The sequence below is a fragment of the Centruroides sculpturatus genome, unplaced genomic scaffold (assembly GCF_000671375.1).
Source record: "Centruroides sculpturatus isolate CEXI.00-Female unplaced genomic scaffold, Cexi_2.0 scaffold595, whole genome shotgun sequence".
NCBI classification, from domain to species: domain Eukaryota; kingdom Metazoa; phylum Arthropoda; class Arachnida; order Scorpiones; family Buthidae; genus Centruroides; species Centruroides sculpturatus.
This window is the reverse complement of record NW_019384912.1, coordinates 101160-116490: the sequence shown is the minus strand read 5'-3', so window position 1 is coordinate 116490 and position 15331 is coordinate 101160. Positions and strand designations below refer to the sequence as shown.

The 15331-nt window shown below is 29.9% G+C and overlaps 1 protein-coding gene across 9 annotated transcripts in view; it reads right to left on the bottom strand.

Moving 5' to 3' along the window:
• The window catches only part of LOC111631677 (C-Jun-amino-terminal kinase-interacting protein 4-like), a 93921-nt gene that overhangs the window by 7120 nt on the left and 71470 nt on the right, over positions 1 to 15331 (bottom strand). For all 9 annotated transcript variants that reach the window (XM_023375980.1, XM_023375983.1, XM_023375981.1 and 6 more), the window contains 5 exons: positions 13653 to 13851; positions 13333 to 13413; positions 12672 to 12739; positions 9697 to 9845; positions 7949 to 8120 (listed from right to left, as the gene is read on the bottom strand). In XM_023375980.1, the coding sequence (XP_023231748.1) occupies positions 7949 to 8120; positions 9697 to 9845; positions 12672 to 12739; positions 13333 to 13413; positions 13653 to 13851 (669 nt within the window). The remainder of the gene's footprint in view (positions 1 to 7948; positions 8121 to 9696; positions 9846 to 12671; positions 12740 to 13332; positions 13414 to 13652; positions 13852 to 15331) is intronic.

Below are 15331 nucleotides of genomic sequence, written 5' to 3'. Positions count from 1 at the left end.
TGCGGCCGCGATTTCTGATATTATTTTTCTGCGAAAACTTCGTTGACCTTTGGAGACATCATTAATATAAATAATTTTTATGGCCGTTAAATAAGAAATGTTTCTTTCACAAGAAATGTATAAAATTACAGTACTAAACAGACGATAGGTCGCCTAACTCGCCGTAGCGTGACGCTAGACGGCGAAAAATATATATTTAATTATAATAAAGTTACAATAAATTAAGTTAATATATAATTATATATACAGTATCTAATTTATACCTAATTTATATATAATTATATGTACTGTACAGTACCTAATTTATATATAATTTATATAATACTGTCCAGACGATAGAAATCTCTCCGTAGCGTGGCGCTACGGACGGCGGGAAAGTAGTTCGGTTGCCTGATGACGTTTTACGTAATTATAGGAGTTTTTTTACCTTTTTTTATGGATACCGTCACAATTTTTTCGCAGTTTTATAGGAATCGTAATTATTGGGACCATAATTATACGGGGCTCGACTGTATTTAGAAAACTTCTCAATTCATTTCTTCAGTTTCATAAAACATCTTTGTACTCTATATCATTTTCTTTTACATTTTAAAAAATTTATTGTTTTAATATCCAAGTAAATTAAAACATGACAACTTAAAATAAGACAAAGTTTAATAAATTCTTTTTAATTATTAAATTATAAAATTAATTTGCGATAATAATGTTCACAATTTGTACTAATATTGGATGTGGTTGAGAATTATTAATATATATTCGTCTATAAAATTTAATACATGAATTTTTTTGGTAGTAAAATCGACTTGCCATTGTCTTTTGCTGATAATTGATGCTTTTTAACATAATCTATAGCCCAAGATTTCTCTTGAAAAATTAATTTTGTGATCAGTGCTACCCAAACCACTACTACTACTATTTACACCATAGACTTCTATGCATACTTTTTTCCCGCGAGTTTTAATAGAATTTGTTGCCAATAAACATCAGTGGCATAATAATAAATACAATGACGTAGCGAACATAACTGGCGCCCGGGCCGCGACACTATATTGGCGCCCCCTCCCCCTCCAGAAACAAATTTTGTTTTTCTTGGAAACCATTTGGCTCCCCTCTGCAAGTGGCACCCGGGGCATGCTGCCCCATCCTCTGCTGAGAGGTTTTCTTCATTTGTGGGCGATAGGAAATTCTGAAGTTCCTCAAGGTCAGGCAGCCTCAAAGGATTAACTTAACGTGTACAGCTGCCTTAAGCTGTCGAACAGGTTTTAATAAAATATGGCACGGAGATAGCTTACACGTTAGAGATGGACATAGGATACATTTTACTGCGAGAAAATATCTTACTCCCACGAGAAAATTCAATATAATGCAAGCAAAGCTGTGGGTAAACAGCTATTGATAAATAAAATAAGTTTTTTTTTTTACATTTATTACCTTTAAAATACAATTCTAATAATAATGCAAATAACATAAGGTTATTTAATTTTAATGTGACAAATGTGCACGATTTTCTTTGCGCAACTTTGTAAAATCTGGTTGCTTTTTGATCAGTTTTAGTCTCGAGTCATCTTCGAGTTGAAGTCGGCGACGATTCATGTTTGTCACGGCCAAAAATCCGATCTTGCAGAGGTATGTTGTGCAAAATGGTAGTAAATATTTTATTGCCGCTTCGCTGACACGATAATAATGATAATTATACAATTAACACAAATTGTGTTAATTGTACAATTTTTGTTCCTTGCGTATGAATTTCATTTAGGTATCGTCACAAATGCATTTTTTTTAAATAAAATTTCGAGAATATTTTTAGTTATAAATAAACGAATTTGCGCATTCGACATCGTGTTGTAAATTTCCAAATTTTTGATGGTCAACCCATTACACAGGTCTGCAAGTAAAAAACTGCATAGGATTTTTATACATTTTCTTACAGATTTCAACTTGGTAAAAACAAAAAAAATACCAAAAAAATTCCATCTCGTCAATTTTTTTGTTACACTCAAGTTTTTGTTTGTATTTAGCGTAAAATTCCTAGTTAATTTAAAATTTACTATTCTTTTTTTTTTCTTATTTAAAAAATAGCCTTAAAACGAAGACTTCTCACATTAATTCTATCAATTATAGCTGGACTTGGTAATAAATGAATAAAAATGTTAATGGTTGAAGCGAGTAGTGGTAGGGGGAGGTGGGTTCAGTAGTTTTAGCGTTAAGAGGAAGGTTTCATGATCATATGGAAACGGGTTAAAAGTTGATAGTGAGTAATATTATTGGTGAGGTTGAGCATGTTTCGACATGTTATCTGGGATACTAGGAATAAATATAAACAACCTGCTGTTGGATTAGATCATGTTTCAACAAGCTAAATAAGTTCAGTATCTCGCTGGCTATCTAATGCCACACTCAGTTTATATCCAGCATTCGAACGCTACTGTGCTTGTATTTTTATTTCTGGAATACGGCTCGCAGAGGTTGCGTAATTTCTCCTGACAGCTTCTGTTATGTTTGTGGTGAATACACAGTGAAAAGTCAACAAAGAAACATAAGTGAGTTTGTGAAGAAAGTTTAATTTGCATATTTCAAATTGAAACTTGGAGATCGAGACAAAGCAGATTTCTGGAAACAATAGGAGAAAAGGAAAAAGAAGCATGGGACTCTTTCAAGAATGTAGTGCATAAGTTTTTGGGGAATACTAAGGACCCTGACTACAAAACCATTGTACAACGCATGCTGGCAGCAGCGTATGAAGCTCGAGGATGCGAGATGAGCTTAAAAGTTCATTTCTTACACTCCCATATTGACTATTTTCCCGAAAACTTGGGAGCCTACAATGAAGAACAGGGTGAAAGATTTCACCAGGATGTCCGTGATATCGAGAGACGTGAAAAGGAAAATGGGATGTCAATATGTTAGCTGACTACTGTTGGATGCTCAATCGAGAAACCAGAGAAGGAAATTGGAAACGAGTTTGGAGAAGCATCAAAAAGAAGAAGAAAAGGTTTCATAAGAAAAAAGAGTAGACCTAAAATTGTGTATAAATATCAGAAACAATTTGTTGATTAGTTGTAAGAAAATATTTATTACAATGAACTAAATATATTATAAGAGTTTTTATCAAAAATTTGTTTTTATTTTGCAAAAAACCTTTACGTGATGGGATGTAACGGAAGTTATTTTTAGAATCTGTGATCTTTAAAACATATAATTCAGCAAAAATATTCCATGCAGCTGGATAAATTTTTTTTTGCAGATCTATATTAGCTTTTTGATTGCTTCATCTCATGCATTTAAATTTTAAATCGACCGATTTTAGATTGCCGCGCGTACCCCTTCACGCAATTTCGCGTAGACGCGTACCACTGATTGGGAACCACTGCAGTAGAGTATCAATTATCTGAATATCAATCAACCAAAACATTGGTTAACCGAAAGCGTTCCAGTCAGCAAATTTAAATTTCCGCTAGTGCTGTGGTGCTGCAATATTTGGCTATGTCTTGGGCTACTCCTATATTATTTTTGTTAGTGTGCGTGTTTTAGCTGGCAGCACTGGCGCGACCATGAGAGAGTACTTAAGGACGTGCAGGATTTGAATGAATTTCAGCCCACCAGTGGCCGAGTGGTTTTTGTCCCTGCACTTGAGTGGACTACACCCCGAACATGGGGAGGCAACATGGAGTTTTCTGGGTTTTCTCCGTATTGATGATGCCTCAATAGGAGCAAGTTTCCCATAAAAGTTCTCCTGGAAGAAATTCTTTCCCCGCATGCATTTAGGCCATTCTATAAGACCGGCTCTTCAGTCACATAGCGATCACCCACAAGTCTCTCAGAGTAAAGGCGTAAAGCCACTAGACTCCATATGAACCGCCATTTATCGACAAAGACAGTATAGATGATGATGATGATGATGAATGAATTTCAATATGGGATAGGTTAATATTTTTTTGTACATAATCGGTTATCTGAAAAAGCAATTATCCGAACAAATCCAGTCCCAAATTGTTTCAGATAATTGATACTTTATTGTGTATATATATAGCAAAAAAAATGAACAAAAATAGTTTGAATTAGCATTAGTGTATAGATCATAATAAATGCAGGAACTATTCTATTCTCAGTACCAGGATGAAAATGTGACCGGGATCACACTATCGGAACCTGTGACCGGTGCTCTATGCGTATACGTTAAATATCGCTTGACAAACGTTTTCGAGCGTTCTGTTCGCTCTTCTTCAGGTCAACTGAAAGAATTCCCCGGATGGAGTGTATATTATTCTTCTCTAGGATCAGGTGTCGGTTCTGAGGGGGTGGGTCGCTTCTGGCATGTGCGGCCGTGCGGCGGGGGGAGGAAGCAGCGGATTGGCGTCCAATAGTGATTGCCAGGCCAGAGACAAGGTCAGTTCCTCTTTCCGGTTAATGCAGGTGGTTAGCCGGTTGGCGTTGTCAATAGCCGCGGCTTGCAGCCATCTGAGTTGCTGCTGGTGGGGGGTGTCGACAATAATGGTAGCCCTCTCAAAGTGTACTTCGATTTCGGGGTCCGATGCGTATGTGGCTAGGGCTGTGGTCAGCCTCCCGTGCCAAATATCCGCTTGGTGTTCACGTAGGCGGGTATTTAAGGAGTGTTTGGTTGAGCCGATGTACAGCAGTTCTGTGTTTTGTCTATTGTCACAGAGTGGGATAGAGTAGATTCCGGGGAGTCTGGTGCGATCAGGAGGATCCTTATCGTTCCTTAGGATGCGGAAAATCGTGGGGCATCTTCTGTACGCCAGTCGAATCCCGTGCTCTTTGGCTATTTTTCTGTGTAGTATTGAGGTGCGGGTTGTATGTGATGGGGATCCGTGCCGAGTTATCTCGTTGTGGGTCGGCGGCGATCTCTGCGGTTAGGGCGTAGACTGTATGGTTAGTTTAGACTATACAGGTATACCTCGCCTTACATCGGTAATTGGTTCCAGGAAAACGACGTAAGTCGAAAAACGACGTAAGTCGAATTTACCTGTCTCCGAATCTACTTATCACTAGGAAAGCATTTTAAATAATATATGGTTAATAAAAATCTATTTTAAGCTTACAAACAAATAAATTTTAGTTTTTAATATAGTACAAAAAAAGTAATCTAAATTTACGAATGCGTGTACTGTAAATACAGTACATACTTGTATATATTTTAATATGATTTTATGTGCTTTAAACGTTTATCTAGTGATATTACGACTTCAATATTTGTGGCGGACAGACGTAAAGTCGAATAAAATGACTTAAACTTGATTTTTATTTTTCCATATACTTTTTTAACAAGCGACGTATAATCGGGAACGACGTAACTCGAAACCGACGTAAGTCGAGGTATGCCTGTATACAGAAAAATAGCCAAAGAGCACGGGATTCGACTGGCGTACAGAAGATGCCCCACGATTTTCCGCATCCTAAGGAATGATAAGGATCCTCCTGATCGCACCAGACTCCCCGGAATCTACTCTATCCCGCTCCGTGACAATAGACAAAAAGCGGCACTACTATACATCGGCTCAAGCAAACGCTCCTTAAATACCCGCCTACGTGAACACCAAGCGGATATTTGGCATGGGAGGCTGACCACAGCCCTAGCCACATACGCATCGAACCCCGAAATCGAAGTACACTTTGAGAGGGCTACCATTATTGTCGACACCCCCCACCAGCAGCAACTCAGATGGCTGCAAGCCGCGGCTATTGACAACGCCAACCGGCTAACCACCTGCATTAACCGGAAAGAGGAACTGACCTTGTCTCTGGCCAGGCAATCACTATTGGACGCCAATCCGCCACTCCCCCCGCCGCACGGCCGCACATGCCAGAAGCGACCCACCCCCTCAGAACCGACACCTGATCCTAGAGAAGAATAATATACACTCCGTCCGGGGAATTCTTTCAGTTGACCTGAAGAAGAGCGAACAGAACGCTCGAAAACGTTTGTCAAGCGATATTTAACGTATATGCATAGAGCACCGGTCACAGGTTCCGATAGTGTGACGTCATCATAATAATATTAGTAACAGTTATAATTTTTGAAGAGGATTTTGAAGAGCTAGAAATAACTGTAAAGAGACAGAAAAAAATTATTTTTCAAATGTAACAAAAATAAATTATGTATTATTGTAAAAGGGGCAATAAATAGACTAATAACAATGAATGAACAAATACTGCAAATTATTATCCATTAGAATACTGAAAGAAACTTAGTTTATAACAGGCTCTATTTTACTGAGTTATTGAAGAAACTAATGTATCATAGTTACAATTATTACATAAGATAATTTTTATTTGATTATAATTATATTATCTATTTTAAATATGTGCAAGAATATTTTATAAAATCATAAAAGATCTGACAATAACAACAAATCAAAAATTTTAAAATACGAAAAATATATTGAATTATAGATTGCCTGAAAATAAGAAAAAATGAGAATAAATAATCTAAAAAAAAAGCAAGAAAATAAACAGAAATAAAATTTTTAAAAACATAATCTGGATAAACTTTGATAAATTAAAACTATTAAAAGCTAAACTATTTCATTCAATACAAACATTTTAAAAATTGTTCTAAAATTTATACATATAATTCTTTATTTTTAAAATTACAGGAAAAATAAATTTGTTTACATTAATTAAAAAGTAAGTAAATAATTTCTTTTATACTATGATTTTTAATCTGTAAGTGAAATAAAACTTATTTTAAACAACTAGATTCTAAAGAAGAAGAATTAAGTCTAAAAAAAAAAGAAGTCATGCCTTGGTCATCACAGATTTCAGTAATATTGTTTGTGAGGATAAGCCTTGGTATGAACTTTTATTGAGCAAAGAGATAAAGAACATTTCTTAAATGTTTTCAAGAAAACTGAAGTTAAAAAATCCCAAGAGACTTATGAATAAGTTGTGCAAAACATATCATCGAAGACTGTATGATTTGGTGGGAGTGTGCCTCAAATATATTCGTAAAATCACTGGTTTGTGTCTCAAAGAGTGAGCTCTTTTCCAAATCAATGCAATTTTTGCATAAAATAATTTATTCTTTATTAAAAATATGCATTTTCTTCTTTTAAAGTTTGTTTTTAAAACTCAAATAATTAATTATTTTATTGTTTATGAATTTATTAATCTTATATTATAATTTGAATTTATTTTTACTGTCTGCTTATTTAATTAGCTATGAATACTTATGATATAAACAATAATTCAATGTTATATTCAGAGATAGTAATAACTAATAATTTTTTGAATTTATTTAATTGCTTAAAATGTCAAATTATTCATGATATTCTCACATTCCTAAATGTGAATACTTTAAAACTTTTTTTTATTAAACAGCAATTCTAAAAATAGACAAAATGTACAATTTTATGCAATTTACAATTAATTTTATTTAATAATTGCATTGATTTGAAAAAAGCTCACTCACTGAGACTCGATCAGTGATATTGCAAATATGAGTAAGGTACACCAAACTGTCCCATCAAACTGTGCAGACTTTGATGTTATTCTGAAAAACCTACAAAGTCTCTGAATTTTTTAGCTTAAATTTTCTTGAAAATATTTCAGAAGTGATTTTTTTTTCTTTGCTCAATACAGGTCCATACCAACAATATTACTGAAATTTGTGACAATCATGTCATGACTCTTTGTAAGAAAATTATTTAAATAATAGTTTAAATAACAAACTATTAAAAGTCAAATTTTGAAAAAATTGCATCTTATTGATAAATTAAAATACAATAATAAATTAATAAATATATCAGATTTTCTGTAAACTAAGTAATTATACTGCCTTAGTTGAGTATAAAATATTGTTATGTATGTAATATTACTTAATACATAATAATAAAGTTAATTTATATACAAGTTTTATTAAATAAATATTTTATTTTAAAATTTCTGATTATAGTTTTAAGTTATGGTAAAATATAGACTATTAACATACCAAGCATTTTACTGACATATGGTTCAATGTCAACATCTTGCAGATGTTGATGAGTATGAGCATGATATAAACGTAAAGTACTATCCAAACGAATGGATACCCAAACACCATCACCAACCCAGGCCATTTGTCGTACTTGGCTTTCTTTACGAGGATGAGCATCAAAAGATTTCTGAAAAAAATTAATTTTATTAATAAACTAGTAAATATAAATTGTGTCAATCATCTAAAGACAAAAATTTTAATGAAGTAGAGTATAAATAAATTAAAGCATAGGTAATTAATATGTAAGAAATTTTAACTATTCATTAATGTTTTAAAATTTGTTTGTGATAAGTGGTTTGTAATAACATAGAAATCATTTAATATAGCTCAAATAAAATTCAATATACTCTTATATATATAATATTTAATTTATTTTTAAAACTTACAATATAATTCCTGATTAAATTTGAATATCCAATTCAAAATTTTCTCAATTTTATCAAACCTCTGACTGTTAAATAACATATTTAAATTATCAGTGAAAACTATTAGGTTGTTTGGAAAGTAATTTAATTTTTTTTTACCACTAGACAGATTAGTCTTATTTTTCCCGTCATTTTCAATCTAAATTATATTATCATTATATATTTTGACAGCTAGCATTTTAAGGCTTATTTGTAAAAAATTTTGTTTGATTTTGTGCAATTGTTTATTTCTTATGTCCCATCAAATATGGAAGATTGAAAGCATCATTTTCGGCATATTTTGCTTTTTTATTACCAAAAAATCAAAATGCTGTTCAAGCAAGAAAAAAATTGTGGTACATGTATGGAGATGATGTGTTGACAGAACAACGGTGCCAAAACTGGTTTACAAAATTTCGTTCTGGCAATTTCAATATTGAAGATGCACCACGTTCTGGATGGCCAGTTGAAGCCAATGAAAACAAAATGAAGGTACTGATTGAAGCAACTGACGAATAATAACACGTGAAATCACTAAGAGATTAAATTTGTCAAATTGAACTGTTTATGATTACTTGAAATAAACTGGTTTCATTTCAAAGCTCGATATATGGTTTCCACATGTTCTTAAAGAGAGATGCTCTCTTTGGTGGGATTTTAAGAAAATTTTTTTGGAGCTTTTACCAGACAATTTAATAATTGATTCAAAAGTGTACTGCCATTGAGTAAACAAATTGATTAATATCATCAAACAGAAAAGGTGATCGAGTTGATCAACAAAACAGGTGTAGTGTTTTACCATGATAATGTCAAATTTCACACAAGTTTGGTAACTCATCAGAAACTATTACAGCTTAGATGGGACATACTATCACACCAACCATATTCGCCAGATCGAGCACACTCAGATTATTACTTGTTCCGGTCTATACAAATTTTTTTTTAACTGTAAAACATTTACTTGAAATGACAATGTCAAAAACACTTGGATCAGTTTTTTTGTAAGCAGCAATCAAAACTTTTATGAACATGAAGTCATGCTACTACCAGAAACGATGACAACAGGTATTTGATTAAAATGGTCGATATATAATTCAATAAAATATTCATTTATTATAAAAATATTCTGTTTTTTTCCACGGAAAAAAACGAACTTACTTTCCAAACAACCCAATATTTAGATTAATTAGCATCATTAAAATCAAAGTTTTTGTTTATATATTTAAAAATCTAAAAAAAAATGAATTAAATACTAATATTTTTTGTAAGTTTTCTATTATTTGTGTTTTATAAACTAACCTGAATAGAGAGGTCTTTAGGATCAACAACATGAATTTTATTTCGATAACCACACCAAACCTTATTGCTTACAATTGCCATGCATCGAATTGAATGATGTGGCTGTCCAAGATCAATAAGATGATAATTTCTCAGATCCCACTGTCTATCTATAATTAAAAAAATATATAAGTAATTTTAGTAAACAATTCTTATTGATAATTTACAATATTTTACATTTCCATATTCTTATTTTTATTTCTTCATAGTGCAACAAGCAAATAATATTTAAAATATCAAAGTAATCAGAAATTTGATATACAGTCAACCCCCCTATAACACTGTTGATAATTCTGTTTTATATGAATTCCATGTTGCACGAGCCACTTAGATTTTACAAATACGTGAGCCATTCACAGCCCAGCACACGTATTTGTAAAATCTAAGTGACTCGTACAACATGGAATTCACATAAAATGGAAAAATTAACAGCGTTATAGGGGGGTTGACTGTATTTATAGAAGTGTATAAATTAATTTTTGAAACTTTGAATTAATCATTGATTAATTAAATTAAGTTTTTAGTTAATTAATGTAATAATTATTCTTAACTAAATACAATGACTTCTTTTATTGAGTTTTTATTTTAATTATATTATTAGTCTTATTTCTAAGGATTCATACATATATTTTTATTTCAAATTAAAAAACCGTTCAAACCTTTTCATAAATATTGAATTTTACATAACCAATAAGAATTAAATATTGTCAGAATTTATTGTTTTAGATAATTTTTTCATAATAAAATAAAATCTGATTTATACTCTTATTCATTTATAAAAATTTCAAGTAAATGAAATATAATACTATAATAAATATGATAATATAGAGTATCATATTAATTTGTTAATTTGAAATTTTTATAGATCTTAATTAATTTGATAGATTAAAAGATCAGCACTGCAATATATTGTTGTGAGAACCTGGAGTTGAGGGAGTGATTTTAGCAGATTTTATTAATAATTATTTAAAATAATTATTAAATTTAATTTATAGAAATTTATCTATTTTACAAAAAACATACAAAGTTGAAAAAGGAACTTGCCATTTTGATGGAAAAAAATGTCCCAGTTTCTCCAAAAGTGATAGTTAGTGTGGTATTTCTCACACACTATCTGCAAGACCACACAACTTTCATCTACATCAGAAGCATGGAGGGCTTATTTAGAATAATTTGATTTAAGAGAATTTTTGGTAAAAAGGGAGGTTACCACCAAATACCAGCTCTACTCACTAATCTGAACCTCCACTGAGGCTCCACTGATCTAGGGTCCTGATTCTCCAGCTCTCTCATTCATTCTCCCACTGAGGCGAGAAAAGATTTTAGAAGAATTTCAACTCATGCATCAGTCCAAGGATTAAGCACATATATATGTATCACAGGTAATATAAATTTTATGTAAACTCTCTCTTTATGAAAGGAATTAGTAAATGGGTTGTCATTCAATCTTATTTTCTTTAAGGGTCATTTATATTAGATGTTCATTTCCTTAATATGTTATTTTTATATTATTTTGAATTTATCCTATGTATATAATTATTATTAAACCTTTCTTAATATATATAACTTTTAATTATCATTCAATTCAATTAATGCTTAACTCCATCGTCAACTCATGTTTCAAATCAGACCCTCCTAAAATTCCAGAAAGTTTTAATATATTTTTCCACTCAAAAAAGTTTAATTGTGAGTTAAAACACAAGATAATTTTATCCTAACTAGTGTCAGGGGATCTTAACAATAGTCTGAGAAAGTTGAGGTATTTGCATACTTATTAACTTTTGACGGTTAATTAACGGGCATCCCCAGTGAGATGAGAGGTATTCTGGAGCCAATCCCATTCTCACATGATATTAAAAGAGTTCAATGAATAAAAAAATGCCCATGATTGTCAAAATATAAATTATCTATCTAAAAACTAAATTGAAATTTAAATACTCAGTAGCCATAAGTAAGATACTCGATGAACTAATTCATCCCAAGTTAACTCATTGGTTAATGCATAAAATAAGCAATTATTGATGAAGTGAGGTCTAAAACAGAATAAAGCATTTCTTATGCAGAAATGTAAGATAAATACGATTTACTCAAATATAAAAAATTTAAACATAAGGAAACAAAACAACTGTAAACAAAAATGATTTGAATATATGAAAATAACATTTAGATTGAAAAGCTAAGATTAAAACTTAGATTACAAGAAACATTTCTAAATGAAAAACATTTATGATCAGGTTAAAATCGGGTATAAAAAAATCTTCCATCATAAAAATATTCTTTCTGAATGATTTTATAGTTTTACTGAATATAATTGAAAAATTCAAAAATTAAAATAAAAAATAATCATAAAAATATAAGTTATCCAGAAAAGTATTCTTTTTCTTGTTAAAAATATTATCTGTACTAGTATATGAAGCTAATTTTTAAGATAAGGAATCAAACTGTCTTTTTCCTCATGCCAATTTTTTCCCAGAAATTTATATGAATAATATTAAAATTTCTAATGATTCTGATACTAATGCTGATTCCACTAAAAAAAATTCAATTTTGATTCTTTTCAAAAGTGTAGTTGAATAGTCTCAAAAATTAATCTAATTTCAAAAGATTATCACTTGATGTTAGCTATTAAAATAATTCTAATAAATTCAATTATAAATATCTTACAAGTAAAGACAGGATTATATGCTATAAAATACATAAATAAAAGCATTTAAACATTTTAGAAATTCCAAGACAACTTTAAATTAGTAAAACATGTTAGAATAATATTTTTTAAAATTAATAATATTTATACAGAAATTTTTAAATGTAAAAAACAAATTTTGTTTCATGAAATAATTTCATTGCATGAAAAATGATTAAAATGTAAGAAGAACAAGCAAAAATGTAATAGGTTCATTTTTGTTTGTTCTTATTCTACAATAAATATAATTTACCTTCTGCTCTATGAAAAATAGCTACAGTACCATCTGCTAATGCTGCAAAAACACGACCTTTGATATGCCTGTAATGATAAATTATAAAATAAGTAAAAAAAACAACAACAAAAAGCATATACTGTTTTTCTATAATCTGTTCTATTCAAATTATCATCATCATCATTTTGACTAATTAAACTTAATTTGTTTTTAATAGAATATCTGTAATGAAAAGTAAAAGATACATTAATCAGAAATGAGATTAAAATAATTTTTAAATGTATCAAAATTTTGACTAAATTTTCTTAATTATGAAATAAATAAAATTAATAAAATGTATTGTATAAAAATGTGCCACTAACAATTCTCTTTTTTTTTTTTTTCAAACTAAATTACATCTCCATAGACTGATATTAACAATGCATAAGATAAGATGAATTAATAATAATAATTCATTTTATCCCAAATAATAATTTTTTTTATCCCAATAAAAATAATACTTGTAAAAATATTAGATTTTTCTTTAAATTCTATTTTTGAAAATTATAACATTCATATAAATAAGCACTTGATATTTAAAAAATAAATAAAAATAATTATTTTACAAAATTTATCATAATTAGCTTAAGATGAATTATTAAAGATTACTATTAACAATAAAATTAAATTTTGGACTTACACAATACTAAGAACAGCATCTTTTAACTTCACTGAGTGAATACATCTCCACCATTGAGAAACTGAAGAATGGACGTAAATACTATAAATAAAATATAAAAATTAAATTAACATCTTTGAAATTTTTTAATATTTAGTATAATATTGAGTAATTTTAACATTTATATTAAAGTTATTATATCTACATTATTGAAATTCAAGTTTAAAAATTAAAATACAAAAATAAAATTGTAAACTAATAAATAAATAAATATTTTCAAAGAAATTATTAAAATTTCAGAAATCCCATATTTTAGTTTTGTCTACTTGTAGAATATTCACCTCCCATTCTGTGAACTCATCCACATTGTTGGTAAAATACTAGACATTTTTTCTACTTGGTTATATGCAAGTTGATTTTCTCTAGAAACTTCTGAAACACCATCTTTAACTAATTCAGGTGGTTCTTTCATTACAATCCACTGTTGCTGTCTGTCTAAATTAGAAGATTCAGAATTGGAAGAAGTGGAATGACTTTTATCTACAAAGAATAAAAATTTACTAAGATTATTTGATTTGATAAATAGAATACAGTAGTTTGTATTTAAAAAAATATGAGACAAGAATTATCAAGTTAAATGATGTAATCATTAAGATTCATATTGAAAATAGGAAAATAAACCATCTAATATTTAAAAAATCACCAAATATATATTATTTAATGTTAAAAATTAAGAAGAAAAATAGTTAAAACAAATTACATTATATCAGACTTGATGATAAAAAAAACTGAAACTTTTATTGTTTTCCCTCATTATCAGAGAAAAAGAAAGAAATTAATTAGCCTTAAGAAGAAAGCATCTATATTCTTAGAAAGATATAGGAAGGATAGAGATTTCATTGACCAAGGCAATAATATGTGAGTTTGAATACAAGATACAGAAGTAAAAAATAGAAGATTCACACTGTAAATTTACTGAATAAATGAAATTTAGAGCTTAAATGATTTTGGAAAAATTTTTATAAAGAATAAGACAGAACTATGTATTTTTTTTTTAATGATATTCATGCCAGAGTCCAAGCTTCCTCAATCCAAATAAAAGGTCTGATGATCAATGTGATATATGAAATTTTAGTTATCTAATCATTAGAATCATCATCAAGGATCATGTAATGACCCATAATAAGTTAAAATAGCAAAAAATAGAATAGAAGCACTCAATTTTCACACTTAATCCATTAACAATTACATATAATTAAATTATAGTACAAAGAAAGTAACAAATAAACAAACAAGTAAAAAGAATGGTAACTACCATACAATCTGCCAGATTATTTATTGGACTACATTTTAAAGCTAATTTAATAATTATATACAAAGAGGCAGGCAATTTGGCTAGAGGTAGGCAGTTAAGCTGCAATCTCATGATAAATTTAATAATTAAAAATAAATTAATTTTTAATTAAAATTTAGAATATTGTGAAAGAAAAGTCTGGTCTGAAATGGGACTCAAACCTGCAACTCCTGCTTACTGTGCAGATATGTCGCAAGTATGTGATTGGGACTTCCGTCTGACCTTTGCTTTCCAAACCATTAATTAATTAATCTAAGGTGTGTTTCAAATTTATACGGACACGAAAAAATTAAAGTGAAACACAAATTTGTTGCATTAAGTGACAAATGTTTTATTAAAAATAACATGGATTTACATGTTTCCACATTGCAAAATAAGAATTTTAATCAAACATTAACATTTTGTCACTGAAAATAATGTTTATGAAACTCTTATACAAAAAAACTGTTACATATTTATCCGGACAGGTTTCAAATTGCAAAGTTTTCTTACAATTTAATGGCCAATGTAACCACCATTTAACTTAATTACATTAAATACTCGATTAGGCATTGTTTCAATTAGATTCTGAAGGAATTCAATCTTAAGTTTATCCCAAGCATCTGAAATTGCTGCCTTCAAATCATGAATTGTGGAAAACTGCTTTCCATTGGCATAAACTGTACG